Genomic DNA, 18,338 nt, shown 5'->3' with positions numbered 1-18,338 from the left:
TATAGGTCGATGCCCAATCGTTTAGATAAAGCTAACTGATCGTTTCGCAAAAGCTATGCGATCGTTTAGCTCGATCTGTCGCCTACAGATACTACATGATCTTTTACTTAGGGTAAACGATCGTCTAGCAAAACTATGCGATCGTTTAGCTCGCCCAGCCGTCGTTTAGTAAAGTCGTATTTACTTGACGACTCCATGAGTTTCTTTTGCGAGAGAGAGAAAACTCAAAACTTTTTCAATCTTTTGTAAAAATTCTTTTTTTTTTTTCAAAATAGGAAAATCACTTTCCTTTTAAACTCACGGTTACCATGAATGCAATAACTACCCACTTACTTGGTTATTCAAAGAAAAATAATTAATTATCCAATAATTAATATTATTATAAATATAATTGATAACCAACTTATCATACTATATTTATAACCTATAGTTTTAATATTTCATCTCATGAAATATATAAACCATAGTTCTTTTTCTATTCCATGGTACTTAATGTAAATCTCATTTACATCAATCCTCTAATAGATGTATCTCATACATCATACCGATTATATCATATATAATCAAAATACCTCTTGTCAATTTGAACATTTCAAATCAACACTAAGAACTAATCCTCAACTAAATCCATTGAGCTACCAAGGGGACCTTATGGACTTCTAGCTCGAAGTTTCAATAGTACGTGAATAACTGACTAAACTCTTTAGTCACGGGATCCACCATCCGTTAACTGCCAGGCACTTCACTAAAGACCGACAGCTGAACTCTTCTTACCACAGATATATTATGTGTCCATCTTAACCAATCAGTAGTGCGACAACCTTTCACAGATCGCTTGTAAGTACAGCTGGGCCAATAACCGTTATGCCTCCGTAGTTACATTTGTCTCCTTAAGTACTGCTGATCTCTTTAATGAACATAAGTCATAGTCCTACTATGACTGAGTCTTCTCTTCCAAAGAGAAGTTGTGGCCATTATGTTCAAGCCCTAGAATCAGCCCTTAAGAGAGTAATCTCTCTACTTACCCTTGCTTTGGGAAAGGAATGAATTCCATCTTGTGGATTGAGTTCCCAACTCCCAAATCAGACAAGTCCCCAAAAAGGTAGGCATGTTGAGTTGACAATCTGGCCATTCTAACCCATACTAATCAAATGACCGCTCTCAAAGGCAGGAGTTCCCAAAACACTCAGGATTGAGATCATGTTATCTATGGTTGTTTAGATGAGATGTAAGTCTTTAGTATCAACAGCGTTATATAAAGAGTCTAGTCATCTCGTGGTCCAGGTCTTATATAAACTCTTTCTATAGTACACTCCCGCTCGCATGTCTCCACATGAATGGTCAGGATCTACCATCTGTAGTAGTTTACAACATTTGCAAACCTCTACAAAGTGGGCTGTATCCATAGTGTCACCAGGATCAAGTATCCCACCTTAATTCTTATACTACAGACCTATTTAGGTTATCACTTAAGACATGATCCACTTGTATATCACATATACATGCTTAAGTTCACATAAGATAACCAAGGAGCTTTGTTTATTGGATATGAGTAAATGCCAAAATTAAATAACACTTATTTTATTCATTAAACAATGTGTATCTTTACAAAACAACGAGACTCCGGGAGAATTAGGACACCAATTCCAACACTAACAAACAACAAGTTACAAGCTAATTTTGGAACATGAAGGACATACCGTAATATAAGTTTTGTAGTCAAAGGAATAGTTTCTTTTCCTACAATAGAGGTGAAGCTGCCATCGACAATGCGAATTTTTTTTTGTTGCAATACATAAGAGAATATGATTCAAATAAACAAGAGGAACGGGTCATATGATCCAAAGCTCCAGAGTCTATAATCCATGGAGATGAATTAAGACAAGAGAGAGTTGGAGGAAAGAACCTGATTGTGCCAAGGAAACACTAGGATTACTAGATGATGAATTGGTCATAGCAGAATTTGATCAATTTGCTCTTTATTAAAGGGTTGGAGTCAACAACATTAGCATTAGAGGCATGTTACTTAGAACTTTTCTAATTCGCAAGTTTTCCATGAAGTTTCCAACAAGTTTCACATGTATGTCGAGGTTTATTGAAATGGTCTCACTAGACACGAGGCTTTTCATGTGGTTTATTGGATTGATTAGAAGCCTTCATTGCAATATTTCAGTCACCAACGCAGAGCATTCAACTGAGTCAATAGGTTTTTTGCAAATCATAACATTTCTGCGGCTTTCTTCCCTACGAACTTTAGAAAAAACATCATAAATAGTTGGAAGAGTAGTTTTTCCAAGTATACTACCTCTAACTTCATCGAACTCAACATTGAGGCCGGTAAGGAATTTGTAAATACGACCATCTTCAACAGTTTTCCTATAGTGCTTTTGGTCCTCTGTAGACTTCCACTCATACGTATCAAAGAGATCAAGGTCTTGCCAAATTCTTTTTAACGAGTGAAAGTAATGTGTAACGAAGCTAGTTCCTTGACGTATATCACCCGATTTTAAGTTCAACTCAAATACTTGTGACTGGTTGCCCAAATCAGAATACATCTGAGTTATACTATCCCATAATTCCTTGGCAGTAGAGTAACACATGTAGTTACAACCAATGTCTTCGACCATGGAATTGACAAGCCAAGTCATAACCATGGAGTTTTCAGTGTCCCATCCGACGAATGAAGGGACATCTGGACTAGGAATGGTTTTTTCTCCTGTGATGTAACCAATCTTCCCTTTTCCACAGATATACATCCGAACACTTTGGGACCAACGAAGAAAATTATCCCCATTGAGTCGAATGGTAGTTATTTGGACAGTGGGACCAGTTGAATGTGAAGGAAATCGATCACAAGGATTTCCATGAGCAACAGAAAGATCATTCCAAATTACAATCATGTATGAACATTAAAATTACAGTCATAAACAAAAACATATGGTTATGCATTCATTACAAAAATTATAGCATGATAATACAAATGATCAAAGAGAAACTTTACACACATTTGTAGACTCATCTCCATGCTCCTTGATCACGAATGCTCGAACACAGCAACCTCGAATGCTCTTCCAACACGACCACTACATAGCACAAACACCGCGTACTCGAACTCAGCGATCGTCTAGGTCACAAACACCCCAACAGCACGAACGGCCTCCACAGAACCTCGACGATGTCGAGCTGAGTATGACACCACCAAGAAGGCTACATTGGTATTCTCAGTGTGAGAATCCGGAGGGTGGGCTCTGTGTGGACTTGGATTGAGGCAGAAGATAGAGGAAACAACAATCGTGTAAACGATTGAGCAAGTGGGAGAAGACTGAACCTATTGTATAGGTCAATGCCCAATCGTTTAGCAAAAGTTAAGTGATCGTCTAGCAAAAGCTAAGCGATCGTTTACCTTTGTCAAGCTGTCGCTGAGTAAATCCTATTTACTTGACAACTTCCGTGAGATTAATTTTTCGAGAGAGAATTCACAAATTCTCAAATTTCAACATTACTAAAATTAGGAAAACAATTTTTCTTTTATCTCACGGTTACCCTGAAACTACCAATAACCTCTCACTCAATTGGTTATTAGAGAAAAAGAATTAATTATCCAATAATTAATATTATTATAAATATAAATGATAACCAACTTATCATATTATATTTATAACCTATAGTTTTAATATTTGATCTCATAAAACATATAAACCATAACTCTTTTTCTATTCCATGGTACTTAATGTAAATCTCATTTACATTAATTCTCCACTAGATGTATCTCATACATCATACCGATCATATCATATATAATAAAAAAAAATCTATTGTCAATTTGAACATTTCAAATCAACACCAAGAACTGATCCTCAACTGGATCCATTGAGCTACCAAGAGGACCTTATGAACCTGTAGCTCGAAGCTCCAATCGTACGTGAATAACTGACTAAACTCTTTAGTCATGGGATCCACCATCTGATAACTTGTTCCACTAAAGACCGACAACTGAACTCTCCTTACCACAGATATATTATGTGTCCATGTTAACCAATCAGTAGTGTGATAACCCTTCATAGATCGCTCGTAAGTACAGCTTGGCTAATAACTGTTATGCCCCTGTAGTTACATCTAACTTCTTAAGTACCATTGATCCCTCTAATGAACATAAGCCATAGTCCTACTATGACTGAGTCCTCTCTTCTAAAGAAAAGCTGTGGCAACTATGTTCAGGCCCTAGAATCAACCCTTAAGGGAGCAATCTCTCTACTTATCCCTGCTTTGGGAAAAGAGTGAATTCCATCTTGTGAATTGAGTTTCCAGCTCCCAGATCAGACAAGTCCCCAAAAAGGTATGCATGTTGAGTTGGCAATCTGGTCACTCTCACCCATACTAATCAAAGGACTGCCCTCAAAGGCAGAAGTTCCCAAAACACTCAGGATTGAGGTCGTGTCACCTATGGTCGTTTAGATGAGATGTAAGTCTCTAGTATCAACGGTGTTATATAAAGAGTCTAGTCATCTCGTAGTCCGGTCTTATACAAACTCTTTGTATAGGACACCCCCGTTCGCACGTCTCCACATGAATGGTCAAGATCTACCATCTGTAATAGTTTACAACACTTGCAAACCTCTACAAAGCGGGCCGTATCCGTAGTGTCACTAGGATCAAATATCCCATCTTAATCCTTATACTACAAACCTTTTTAGGTTATCACTTAAGTCATGATCCACTTGTATATCGCAGATACATGCTTAAGTTCATATAAGATAATTAAAGAGCTTTGTTTATTGGATATGAATAAATGCCATAATGAAATAATAATTATTTTATTCATTAAACAATGTGTATAATACAAACAACGAGACTCCAGGAGAATTAGGACACCAATCCCAATAGAATAGCCACGATTGTCGCAAACTCGAGTGATGGGTACCTTCTTGTCTGACATATCGTTGAAAAATAAAAGGAAACCTAAAATACAAAATCAGTAGATCTAAAAAAAAAGGCAATATAGAAGCTTAAACGAACCAACAACTAGGAAAACTATAGCTGACGGACAGCGGCAACCGGTCAACAGCGGAAATGGTGGTTGGTGGAGCAGACACGGTCGGCGGCAAATTGCGAAATTGCGACGACGAAGGCTGGTTTTTTTTTTAGGGTTTCCAAAAGAAAAAAAAAAGGGTTTTTTTGGGTTTTTAGGGTTTCAAAAATTTTGTTGCTCTGATACCATGCTAAAAAACATTGTTTTTTTCTCAATTAATCCTAGGAGGAAATAGTTTCTTAAATAGAAGAAATACTCAATTACAATTAAGAAAAGAGTAAAATAGTTACAAATAATGAAAGAATAAAATAATTACAAATAAGGAAAGAATAAAATACATCAAATAATACAATAAGTACAATATAAAATTTCACAATAGAGTAAATAAACAACAATATTATAAGAGAAATAGCTGCATTTCTTTTGATTATACATTGGTTACAGTTTCAGAATTTCAGTGTCGTTCATTAACATTCTGGAAGGAATTGTTCTTGAATTCCTTACAACAGTTTACTATTTTAGTATAAGTTCAAAAATGAGTCAAGAAACAAGAAAAAGAAAAGTCAAAACTTGGCTCGATTAATCTAGAAGTGAGATCAAGAAAGGCATCCTCGCTGCAAGGAAGTGTTAGTCTACCTTGAGGATGATGAAATCCAAACTCTTCCTCAGCATGTTTTAGCAGCTGTTGGAAAGAAGGATGATTCAAGTATGATATTGGAACCACAAACCGTTTCCTTTGCATCTCTCCCACATAAACAGGTACATGACCTATTGGAACATATAGCTGATTTTTGGGGAAATCTGAATGAACTCGTAGGAATTTCTTGACATGAAAAATCCAGAATGGCAAATAAATCCCCATTATTAAACTAGCTTGTTAAACGTTTGAATTTGATTGGTGAGGAACCAAATTGAAGAGAACAAAAATGAATGTGTTTTGAGTTTAATCTGGAGTTGTTGAAACTAACTTGATGTCCATATATATAGTCTTAAAGAAAATAGTTTCGCAGGTGGCTAGTGCTTTTCCAGTGGCCTACATTAAGACTAGTGTTGGGGAATCTGTCAAGACTACTTAGGATTTGCCCGACTCATAAGAGATCTTTCTCCTCTCTTTCTTGAAACGAAAAATGCACTACATAGAAGAAGAAATAACATGATATCAGTGAGATTTGCTTTCACTGCTAGAAAATTTGTTGCTAATGCCCTGGTTGGATAGGGACGAGAGGTACCAAGTCCATTGAACTATAATCCAAGAATCATGGAGCATCAATAAGATTGCAAGACAGATCATTTTAGTAAGAATGAATACATGTTTTTCTTTGCGAACTGTAGTAGTTTGGAACCAGCTGTCAACCAGTGTGAAGGAACTAGGAAGTTAGATAAACTTATGATATTAAAACTGCCCTTTTCTTTGAATAGTGCCCAAACACCTTATTGTGTCAAAATCCCGTTTGATTTTACTGACATGGTTACATTTGTCGGCAATTAAAATTAAAGTTTTATATTTTCTTTTTCAACAAGATATATGAAACTTTTCATTGAAGTAATGCAGGTTTTATATATTTTTCAACGAGTGAAAAATTAAAGTTTGATATATTTTTTAGCTCGGCTATTTACAAATTTTGTATAGATCTGTTTAATTTTTCTTTTTCCCCAAAAGCTCAGATAAGCAATCACAGATCACCAAAAACTAAGATATATAGAAATTGATGCTGAATTGATCTATTTTCATTACTCCTGTTGGTTACCGTACCTTTACAATGCAACTCATTTACAGGTAGGAAGGTATCCCACTCTACAACACACTAGCATGTGTCAAAAAGTAAATGAGTTAAAAAAAAAAAACAAAACAAGAAAATCTGTCAAAAATGGCATATTGGCTATTGCCCTTTCTTCTGCATCCTTCAAGATGCTTGCAATCTAGAAGTGAGATCAATGAAGGCATCCTCCTTGCAAGGAATTGTTATACCCCCCTGAGGATGATGGAAGCCAAACTCTTCCTCTGCATGGCTGAGTAGTTGTTGGAATGATGGATGGTTTAAGTAAGATATCGGAACCACGAACCGCTTCCTTTGGATCTCTCCAACGTAAACAGCCACATGGCCTTTTGGCACATCCAACTGACTTTTAGTGAAACTTGGCTGCATCTTTAGAATTTGCTTGGCATGAGGAACCAAGGATAGCAATCGAATCCCCATTTGCCCAAGATGAAAGACTGTTAGAAAGGCTTAAAGCTTTGATCTGATTGCTACAGAACCAACTAGAAGAGAAACCAATACTTGAACTGAGTTGAATTTGGTGTCTGTAGGCTTATTTGATGTTCATATTTATAGAGTTTCTGAATGAAGGGTTATAATACTGGTGTGATGGTGTTCACATGGGCAAGTGGGGTATTGAAGTCTGATGGTAAGGTATTTGAGTAAGCCCATTCACATGGTTTTGTTCTACTTGGAAAAGTCGCATCTAATTCCTTCTCTCACCCTCCACATTCTCTTCAGTTTGCACCACAAATTTTCATTTTAATTGGCTAAGTTGTTCGAGTATCAAAAGTCAGATCATTGTCCAAGCTTTTCAATCTGAATTGAATGCGTACAGACTCCAAGCTTTTTCCTCTAAATTAAATGCTTATTGACAGAATGGGTCACGTTGAACATGGAAGAAAAGAACGTCCATGTGATTAGCTTTCCACGAAAGCGCCACTGGTTACACCATTGGACTCAGTGTCTAGGTAAAAGAAGAACACCACAAGTTAATTGGACTTACAAGTCCAGGTCAAAGAACGCCCCAACTGTAGACATGTCAAATTATAGATCACTTGACATCTTATTTCTCATTGTTTGTACTCCTCAGTCCTGGCCTGGTACATCAGAGTATTTAATTTCTTTTAACAAGAAATGATACCTTTCACTGAATTAAGGAAAAGAAACATATGCATAAGAGTACTTTAATTTTAAAGCCAATCAACTGAAATAGGATTTTTACTTGTTTTTCTTTGACCAATGTAGTAGTTGTATTGCATCTATTTCTATTGGCAGATGCATCTGGGCATGAAATTTACAAGTGAGGGAAAGAATTATGAGAACCATATCACTACTTTCTTTGACAGCCATTACATTTATTTCACCATTGCCTCCTAGGCATTTACCATGAAGCACCAGTGATGGAGATCATATTGATGAATTGCACATCAACTCTGAAAATCTGTTTGACCACTTTCTTCTACATGCTCCAACCCGAAGGGCGAAGACAAACTGGAAAAGTAAGGAAAAAGAGAAAAAAAAAAAAAAATGATTTGCTAAAGTTTCATTGAAGAGATCGTTTTAGTATTAGATTTGATCCCTCCCTTGCACGTATTACCAATAAGCATGAGGCTGTTCCTCTAAATGGTTCAACCACCACATCCTCATCTAAATGGATTCCACCAAGTGGGGTTGCTAATGAGGCTCACGTAAATATGTTAAACATACTACTCATCAACCTTTTGAGTTTGTAGAGGTTTAACAGACTGCTATAACAGGTGGAAGTAGAGTCTTTCTTAATGATTTTGGTGTTTATCTTTCTTCCAACAATCGATGTGAGATGTACATTGGTCTTTGCACCTTAAGGGAAGAAAAAGCTCAAGATTTCTCAGCACAGCTATGAAGTTCAGCATAAATTGTCTTACACACATCAAATCACCTCTCCTTAGAGATATATTACACAAAAAGTGATAGCTTTCCGGTCATGAGTGGAAAGCAATCCTGTGCACAATAAGTACCATGCCTTAGCATGAGCTTTTAATTGTGTCTCGAGGCAATTGCGTGGGATGTCTACGGAGGGTTTTCAAACTTCAACCATGAATAACATCAGAAATATAAGTTGAGGAAGATCCAAATTCCCACCACTCAAAAGCTTAGACCCAACAGTGAAACGTTTCTTGAGCATGGATAGACAAAAATTGATCGGTACTTTTTGAAACAAGAAACAACTTGTCATTGATGTAATGAAAATGAATAAAAGTTTAGAAGATACAAATTCCCAAAAGGAGAGAAAAAGAAAAGATACAAACAACAAATATAACCAAATAGAGATAACCTTTCAAACAACTTTGATTGACATGCCTCCTTCAAGTACAGAGAAACAATGGCCACTATAAAACTACAAAAAAAGAAAAGGAAAATAAAAAAACTGAAAAGCAACCACCAATAATAACGACCCAACTTTCCATTATACTTCTAAGATGCTACTAGATCCATGCATAGGCTTGACAATAAATTTCTCGAAGAAAAATTAAATAAAAGAAATAAAATTTTTACTCCATTAAATAAAGCTCAAACAATAAAATCCTGAAAGCATCGTTCGGGGTACCCCTGACTCACATATAGAATAAATTGAGCAAACAAACAAATTAACAATGCATAAATGAAATAACCAAAGAGTTTGAAAATGCTGGACTCCTAAACCAGACTCTACCAAACAAAACATAAGTGCAGAAGCAATATTACATCCCAATGACCGGGTCACTAATCCCTCATGTCATTTGTGGGTCTATCTTTATCTTTACCTGAAAAACATGGAGAGAAAATGATGAGTATATAAGTATACCCAGTAAGTGACCCACTACTGGGTTCACTAGGTGAACTGTTAGCTTTTCTATCAGGACTCAAGTGCATAACACATCATAGGCATAAGCATACGCATAAGCATAAGGGGCAGACCCGAAGGCATACTTTCATAGGTAGTGACCCCAGAGAGACATAGTCATAAATATAAGGGGAACACCGTATATGCATAAGATGTGAACTCAAAGGCTCACAACATGCAATGTGCATAGCCCAATAAAAATGCTAACAGTCACTATCAGTCTCACATAGGCATAAGCATACAATCAAAGTCTTAAATCATGCTTAGGTTTCAGAAAAGTCTCACAATTCATGCATCAAGTAAACACTACAACAATACATAATATCGAAATTCCATGGCATAAACATAAGCTTTCATAATTCCAACTAACCAACAAACATGTCACAATATCCCGCATATATTCTGAATTACCATCAAATGTCTTAAAAAAGAATTTCTAACATCCCGCATATATTCTGAATTACCCCTCAAAGTTTTTCTAACATCCTTGAAGATTTTCAACATTGGAAAATGGTGCTCATGTGACATCTGCTATGGAAGATCATAACACCAATGTATAAAGATCCTGTCAATTCTACTTGATATGAAACCAGTACCTCTACCCTTCGTTTTTTCTTTTCAAAACTAATACCTTCTTGAGATGGGGGCTGCCCCAATCACAGTACCAAAAAAAACAATCTTATTCATAGATCGATATTTAAGTTCATTATAAATCTAGGTTGCTGATGCAGGAAGCTGAAAATTTGTCTTACAGGTTGTAACAATGCTAGCTCTCTTGAGTCTTGACAGAGAACATTGCAGGTTCTATCAAAATAAAGATAATATAATCAATAAATCGTGGAAATAATTTTTATTTAGAAAAATCACATTCCATGAGAAAAGGGTCAATTTATCAAAGATATAATGAGGGGCAAAGGACGAGTATTCAGTTTCAAACAGGTCGAGAAGAAGCATACAGACCAACAATCACAGCTCAACAAAACTCAGCAGATTGGAACATTTCGATCCATATATTCTCCTTTTTTTTTCTCCAAAGTTTAGCCAAACTAAATGTTTGTGGAAAAATCTTTTACAGTTAGAACATTAAGAGATGGGGGAAAGAGGTCAACTTTACTTTCTTTGCTTTGCTTCTCTTTTTGAACAAAGTCATTTTACATGAATGCTAAAATTCACAAAGGCATGTGATTCCTTGCCAATTCAGTTCTCTTGCATATGTTTGATGTTTCAACGTTTCAATATAATATTCAGTTACTTTGTTGATATATAATTCATCTAGCAACAAATTTTCATGCTGTCCAGAGCCTGGATACCTATCACAGTAGAACCAAAGAAAAAACTAGGTAGAAATTCATCCTGAATTTGTCTATTATTTCGATTCTGTTTTGTTAGTAAATGCACCTTTACAACGCCACTCATTTTCAGGCAGGAAGGTTTTACATTGTACAAAATTCTTGTATGAGTCAAAAGCTGAATGAATCAGGAAAATCCTGAAAAAAAATAATATTAGGAACAGAAAGGTTTCCCTTCACTCTTTGTACTTCAAAATACTTGCAATCTTAAAGTGAGATCAATAAAGGCATCCACTTTGCAAGGAATTGTTAGACCCCCCTGCGGATGATGGAAGCCAAACTCTTCCTCTGCATGGCTAAGCAATTGCTGGAATGATGGATGGTTCAAGTATGATATTGGAACCACGAATCGCTTCCTTTGCATCTCTCCCACATATACGGCTACATGGCCTTTTGGAACATCCTTCTGACTTTTGGTGATGCCTACCTGCATCTTGAGGATTTGCTTGGCATGAGGAACCAGGGATAGCAATCGAATCCCCATCTTTTAGAGATGGAAGACTGTAAGAAACGCTTAAAGTTTGAATTGGATTGGCACGGAACCAACTAGAGGAGGAACTAGAGCTTCAATATATTTGAATTGAATTTGATGTTTGAAGGCCATCTGGTAGTTTCATTTATAGAGTTTTTGACAGGAGAGTTTCGCTGGTGAATAGTGGTGTTTCCAATGGCTAAGTGGGGTATTGATGTCTGGTGGTTGTGTATTTGAGTAGACCCTTTCACATGGTTTTGTTCATGTCTTCTCCTCTCATTATCCACATCTCTGCAGTTGACACCACAAATTTCAGTTTCATTGCTTAAGTTGTTGCATTAATCACAAGTCATTGTCCAAGATTTTTCACACTGAATTTTGCTTAAAAACATGGTGCACTGCACTGAAAATGGGACAATGCGAACCAATTGAATTTGGATTGAATAAGAATGTTAGTGTGTTATTCTTTGTCAAACGGATAACGGAGTTGTTTCATTGCATCTGCTTTATGCAGGTGGCATACTTTTGGCTTTCAGTAAAGTGGTGTTGGAAAAAACTACGACCATCACAACCCCTCTTATTGTGGCAGCCATTGTAGGACCTCAATCAACAATCATAGCAGAATCAAGCAATGAGCACCAGCAATATAGTCAAATTGATTCTTTCCTTCCACGTAATACAGTAGCAATCATGTTCAAAATCCTTTGATATATTACCAGTTTCTCCCTTTCCTGCCTAAAATAACTGGATGTTCTAAATAAAGCTAATTCTTGTAGTTCTTGTAGTTGTTTTCTTACACATGAGATTAGTTTCCATGACATATTTCAACATTGGTAAATGGTGCTCATTTAACATCTGATATGAAAAACATACCTCCTTTTATCAACTTATCAATTCGCTTCTGCTTTCAAAACCTCTTTATACCTTCTACTAGCGCAAGGGAGCTGCCTCAATCACAGTATGAAGAAAATTTATTAGTGTAAAAATCTGCCATACACAACAGATATGGACATAAAAAAGTCATAGTCGGTCCAGTTTGGTAACCATTTGGTCTTTCATTTTTTTGTTTTTGAAAATTAAGTTTATAGCACTACTTCCACCCAAAAGTTTCTATGTTTTGTTATCCATTTGTTACCAATGTTTTCAGAAACCAAGTCAAATTGTAAGAACTAAAAAGATTGGTTTTCAAAAAATTGTTTTTGTTTCTAGAATTTGGCTAGAAATTGTATAAGGTAAGTTTCCCTGAAAAAATAAATTGCTTGCAGATAAAAAAATTAAGTTGATTTTTTAGTTACTGTTGGTTGCTTATGCAGGCAGCTGAAAGTCTTATATCTTTAATATATATATATATATAATTTCAATGTCAGCCTCTATTGATTTCGTTACCTGAGGACATTGAAAGATATTTCATTATGGAGATTTTGCTTGGTGGCTTTGTGATACTCTGTTTGTTGGAAGTAGAATTTTAGGATCTACAGTATGGTGAACTGAAAAATAAGCTGCATAGAAGTTGATGCTGAATTTATCTATATTTTTCTTTATCAAGTTCTATTGGTTAATGTTACTTTACAATGTCACTCATTTACAAGAAGGAAGACGCTTATTCTACAGCATCATACTGTAAGTCAGAAAGCAGAAATCTTTTTGTCAAAAATGATGGATTGCCCTTTCCTCTTCATCTTTCAAGATACTTGCAGTCTAGAAGTGAGATTAAGAAATGTGTCTTCTTTACAAGGAATTGTTAGGGCCCTATGATGTTTACATTTATAGAGTTCTGAAGATAAAGCTGTTACCAATGAGTAATGCTTTTCCAATAGCTAAGTGTGGTATTGGAGTCTGGTGGTTGAGTATTAGTTGTGTGGACCCTCTCATATCGCTTTGTTTAACTCATAAAAACTTCTCCAACTCACTTTTTGTCGCCTCCACTCATATTCTGTGGATTATATCTGTTTGTATCACAAATTTCTATTTTTCTGGCCAAGTTGTTCCATTCATCACATGACATTGTCCGAGCACGTTAGTCGTTTCACTGAATTTGCTGATTCAAACCAGAGTATCGCATTGAAAAAGGAAGAAAAAAAATACATTTGTGATCGTCTTTCTATAGAACAGCCAATTTCGGCGACATTCCCCTGATCTACCGGGGACAAGAAGTTTAGTAGAATGGGAATGAAGGATAGAGCTATGACAATGAAATCACCTCTTTTTAAGATATTGCAAAAACTTCAGCATTGATTACTATTCAGCTAAGCAATACAAATTGGTTGCCATTTTTTCTACAGGTATGGAAGTATTTTAGATTTGCATGAACTTATCTGAAAAGATTTTTACTTATGAGTTATGAAGATGCTTTCTTGTATATCTTGTCCAAATTCTGAACTGTTATAATAAGTTTGACATAATTTTTAGATCTCAATCTTGAACTGTTATAATAAGTTCGACATAAATTTTAGATCTCAATCTTGAACCTATGCTACTAGTACTTAGCATACTTTTTGTCTGAACTCTCTAGTCTAAAGAGGTTTGTAATTACTTTTTTAGCATGAAGTATAAAACTCCTGTAATTACTAGTAAAAAACTTCTTTAATTATTCTTTTAGCATGAAGTGTAAAACTCCTGTAAACACTGTTCTCTTTTCAATTATCTGGTTGATATGGGGGGCTTTTATTTTCTCTGATAATCATTGGCCTAGTTCAGTGTACTCTTGAGATTGTACTTTTAAAGTTTTCTATCTCTTCTTTTTATTTCTTTGTATTTTGATGAAAAGTTATGTTTTCTTTAAAAAAATAAAATAAAATAAATAAACACAATTTTATGTAGAAACAGATTGCATCCTTAGAATTTGCAGTCGAATTTGGTAGTCAGGTAGTAAGGAAAGTGGAAGGCAGAGTAAAAGCTTAGGATTTACAGTGAACTAAAGAAGAAGCAACAGAGAAGTTCAGGCTGAATTCTTTGTGTACAAACTTTTTTTTCATCAATTTCTGTAAGTAAATTTTTCTTTACAATGCCACTCATATACCAGTGGAAGGGTGCTCTGTCCCTATACATTCTCTTGCAAGTCAAAAAGCAAGTGAATGAAGAAAAAAGAAGAAATAAAATTGAAAAAAATAGCTGAATGCCCTTTACTTTTCATCTTTCAAGATACTTGCAATCTAGAAGTAAGTGCAGTAAAGGCATCTTCTTTGCAAGGAATCGTTAGGCCGCCTTGCGGATGATGGAAGCCAAATTCCTCCTCTGCGTGGCTGAGCAGTTGCTGGAACGACGGATGGTTTACGTAAGATATTGGAACAATGAACCGTTTCATTTGGATCTCTCCCACATAAACTACCACATGACCTTTTGGAACATCCAACTGGTTTTTGGTAAAACCTGACTGCATCTTCAGGATTTGCTTGGCATGAGGAACCAAAGATAGAAATCGAATCCCCATATGTTTGAGATGAAATGAAAGGCTATGTAAATCTGAAGTTTTGATCAGATTGGCACAGAACCAACTAGAAGAGGAAGTCACAATTGAGCTGGGTGTTTGAAGGCTCACATGATGTTTATATTTATATAGCTATGATGAAATAGACATGTATGAATGGTTCTTTTCCATGTATGAATAGCTAAGTGTATACATGTTTATACATGTATGAAATAGACATGTATGAATAGCTAAGTGTGGGGTATTGGAGTATGGTGGTTGGGTATTTGAGTGGACCCTTTCACATGGCTTTGTTTAACCCACAAAAACTAATCCATTTCTCTCTTCTACACCCTCCTTACATACATATTATGTTGTTTATATTTGTGAAACTCTTAGGTTTGAGAGAGAATCAGAATACTCTATTCCATTCACCAAAGATATGAATATATACAAGTGTACAAGAGTGGCCAAAGAAGGCAAGCATAGAAAAGGAAAATATAACCAAATATTTACAAAAATGGAAAACCCTATCAATAGGAATATAACACTCCCCCTCAAGTTAGAGCATATATATTAATCTGTTAGGAATGTCCTAAAACTCGCAGTTTGTAAACATAAAACATATTCTATTCACAATAAAAATATTATTGAGATTTCTTTCAATAAAGATGTTATTGAGGATGTTATTGAATTGCATTCATTACTAAATCCAATAAACTAACCCATGACTATAGCATGAATACTTAAACTTTATGTAGAGATATAAAAGATGATCAAGTTTTAGTATACAACTAAAAAGGTCTATAAGTATATGGATAGGGTTGGATACTTGAGAAGACATGTGAGTGAGGATATTCTATGCAAAAGATGTTTGCATAAGACCGAACCACGAAATAGTCACTTTTTCTTTATAACAACTGTTTACTGTTAAAACTCACTATTTCAATTTGATGACCTAAGGTAACTCGATTTTAATCTTGAGCTAACTATGAACTCCTATTTATTCAAGATTATCCTTTAATCTACATAGGTGAGAGTGATTCAACGTCACCACTCAATAAACCTCCCATTTTAGTGGTGAAACTGGATAGATAGCTAGGGACATAGTTTTGTTAGACGGAATTCACTTCTACCCATTTTAGGGTTAGCAGATAGATTGTTCTCTTAAGTACTGACTCTTGGTCTTGAACAAAGGGGCCCTGCCCTCTCGTGGCTGAGAGGGATTTAGTTTATTGGTAGGACCATAAACAAATTATTCACTAGAGGATCAGCGGAGACTTAAGGAGCAAGAAGTATTACAGGGGTAAAATGGTAATTTTGACCTAGCTGTGAATACGAATGACCTGTGAAAGATCGACTTACTTATTACGGTTAAATCAAGTCGACAGAAATATATTTATAGTGAGGAGAGTGCATCTACTGAGCTATAGTGGTATGTCTCGGTAGTTAACGAACATTGATTAATTCAGTTTATAGAGTTTAGCCAATTAGTCACAAATCATTGGAGCTCATGATTTGTAGGTTCATTAGGTCCCTTTACTAGCTCGTAAAAGGATTAAACATTAGAATAGCGCGTTGAGAAAGTTTGAAATGTTCAAACTCGGTTTAGGGTTTGGATTATTATATTTGATATAATTGATGTTTAATTATCGAATTAAACGTAACGGTTTTAGAGAGTTGATAATATTTAAATATGATTTAAATATTTAATGAAGTGTTATATTAGTTTAATATTTAATATTAAATTAAATTAATTAAATTAGTTTAATTATTTTTTCAATTTAATAATTATTAAATTTTGAATTGATTTAATTCAAAATTATAAAATTGGATTAATTGTTTTTTGGATTTATGAAATTCATAATTATAAAATTTATTTAATTTAAATTGAATTTGAAATTCAATTTTTAAATAAGTTTTATATAGATCAAATAATTCCATTTATTGAATTGAAAATGGAAAATTGATGAAAGTGGGATAATCTCACTTATTCCATTATGAATAACACCTCAAGCTACTAAAGTTGAATGGAATATGAAGTGGCTACTTCATGTTTAATTGGAGTTGCATGGTCTTCTTCTATATATTGAAGTTTTAGATCAGATTGAGCTCTTATGCAACCTGAAAATCTGAGATTAAGAGAGAGAAAAATATGATTTTTCTTCCCTTCTTCAAACTCTCAAATTCCATATCAAATTCCCTTCTATTTGAAGGCCACACTTCAATCTAAGACCTAAGATTAGTAGAGAAGACACTTGTGGAGGCGGTCTACTGCAGAGATTGAAGAAGAATTTCATAGTGAATGCAGTCAATTTGGAAGAATCATCAAAGGTATTCACTTGAAACCTTAATATACTAAAACTATGAACATGCATGCTAATTAACTAAAATTGATATAGTTAGAGTGCTTAGATCCTTAATTGCTTCCATTTGTTGAATGCTAACTCTATCATAATCATGCCCAACTTGTTATATAGATAATCTATACGTGCTTCATTCAATGCTTTCGTGAAGATATCTCCTAATTGTTCTCCAATCTTCACATATCCTGTAAATACCATACCTTGTTGAATTTTCTCACGTACAAAATGGCAATCAACTTCAATATGTTTAGTCGCTTCATGAAATACTAGATTAGAAGCGATATGAAGTGTTGCTTGATTATTACACCATAACTTTGTCGGTGTGGTGATTTCAAATCCCAACTTAACAAGAAGTTGATATATCCAAATAAGTTCACACACATACTATGCCATTCTCTATATTCTGATTTTGCACTTGAACTTGACACCATATTTTGCTTTTTACTCTTCCAAAAAATCAAATTACCACCAACAAAAACACAATATCTTGAAGTTGATCTTTTGTCTTCTTTAGATCCTTCCCAATCAGCATCTGAGAAACATTCAATATTAGTATGATCATAATTCTTATATAATAAATCACGCCCAAGAATGGCCTTCAGATAACATAAAATCTGTTCTAATGCAGTCCAATGATCAATTGTAGGGCATGACATGTACTGACTCACAACACTCACTGAATAGGCTATGTCGGATCGAGTCACTGTAAGGTAATTAAGTTTTCCTACTAACCTCCTATATCATTTAGGATCTTTTAGCAATTCTCCATCTTTTGTGAGCTGTAAGTTGGGCATCGTTGGGGTACTACACGACTTAGCCCCTAGTTTCCATGTTTCAGTCAACAAGTCAAGTACATATTTTCTCTTTGATAATAGTATTTCTTTCTTTCTTCTTATTACCTCAATTCCTAAGAAGTATTTCATGTTGGGAATGTCCTAGAACTCACAGTTCGTAATTATGGAAACATATTCTATTTATCAATAAAAGTATTATTGAAGCATTTATTCAATAAAAGTGTTATTGAAATTACATTATGTAATAAAAATCCAATAAATTAATCCATGGTTATAGTACTGCAACTTTATATAGAGAC

The 18,338-nt window shown here is 35.0% G+C and overlaps 3 protein-coding genes and 2 pseudogenes across 3 annotated transcripts; all 5 read right to left on the bottom strand.

Moving 5' to 3' along the window:
* Window positions 1–2,156: 2,156 nt before the first annotated feature.
* On the bottom strand, window positions 2,157–2,756 carry LOC150030224 (uncharacterized). Its single transcript, XM_090309933.1, has one exon. The coding sequence runs from the start codon at window positions 2,754–2,756 to the stop codon at window positions 2,157–2,159; it is 600 nt and encodes a 199-aa protein (XP_090166059.1).
* Window positions 2,757–5,458: 2,702 nt separating this feature from the next.
* Window positions 5,459–6,017, bottom strand: LOC150030223 (auxin-responsive protein SAUR21-like). The gene has a single exon (XM_090309931.1). It carries the CDS (start codon window positions 5,889–5,891, stop codon window positions 5,559–5,561), a length of 333 nt encoding a protein of 110 aa, XP_090166057.1. The 5' UTR covers window positions 5,892–6,017; the 3' UTR covers window positions 5,459–5,558.
* Window positions 6,018–6,727: 710 nt separating this feature from the next.
* LOC150030222 (auxin-responsive protein SAUR21 pseudogene) lies at window positions 6,728–7,347 on the bottom strand (annotated as a pseudogene).
* Window positions 7,348–10,882: 3,535 nt separating this feature from the next.
* On the bottom strand, window positions 10,883–11,485 carry LOC150030221 (auxin-responsive protein SAUR24 pseudogene; annotated as a pseudogene).
* Window positions 11,486–14,410: 2,925 nt separating this feature from the next.
* LOC150030220 (auxin-induced protein 15A-like) lies at window positions 14,411–15,231 on the bottom strand. Its single transcript, XM_090309932.1, has one exon. The coding sequence runs from the start codon at window positions 14,901–14,903 to the stop codon at window positions 14,610–14,612; it is 294 nt and encodes a 97-aa protein (XP_090166058.1). The 5' UTR covers window positions 14,904–15,231; the 3' UTR covers window positions 14,411–14,609.
* Window positions 15,232–18,338: the final 3,107 nt, after the last annotated feature.

The sequence above is a fragment of the Benincasa hispida genome, unplaced genomic scaffold, assembly GCF_027475165.1.
Source record: "Benincasa hispida cultivar pf3 unplaced genomic scaffold, pf3_genome.v1.1 HicScf433, whole genome shotgun sequence".
Lineage (NCBI taxonomy): Eukaryota > Viridiplantae > Streptophyta > Magnoliopsida > Cucurbitales > Cucurbitaceae > Benincasa > Benincasa hispida.
This window is presented reverse-complemented; position numbering and strand designations above follow the sequence as displayed.

Excerpts from the sequence above, each read along its gene's own strand:
- LOC150030224 (XM_090309933.1), bottom strand. The coding sequence starts at position 2,756 with ATGTATATCTGTGGAAAAGGGAAGATTGGTTACATCACAGGAGAAAAA.
- LOC150030220 (XM_090309932.1), bottom strand. The coding sequence starts at position 14,903 with ATGGGGATTCGATTTCTATCTTTGGTTCCTCATGCCAAGCAAATCCTG.
- LOC150030223 (XM_090309931.1), bottom strand. The coding sequence starts at position 5,891 with ATGGGGATTTATTTGCCATTCTGGATTTTTCATGTCAAGAAATTCCTA.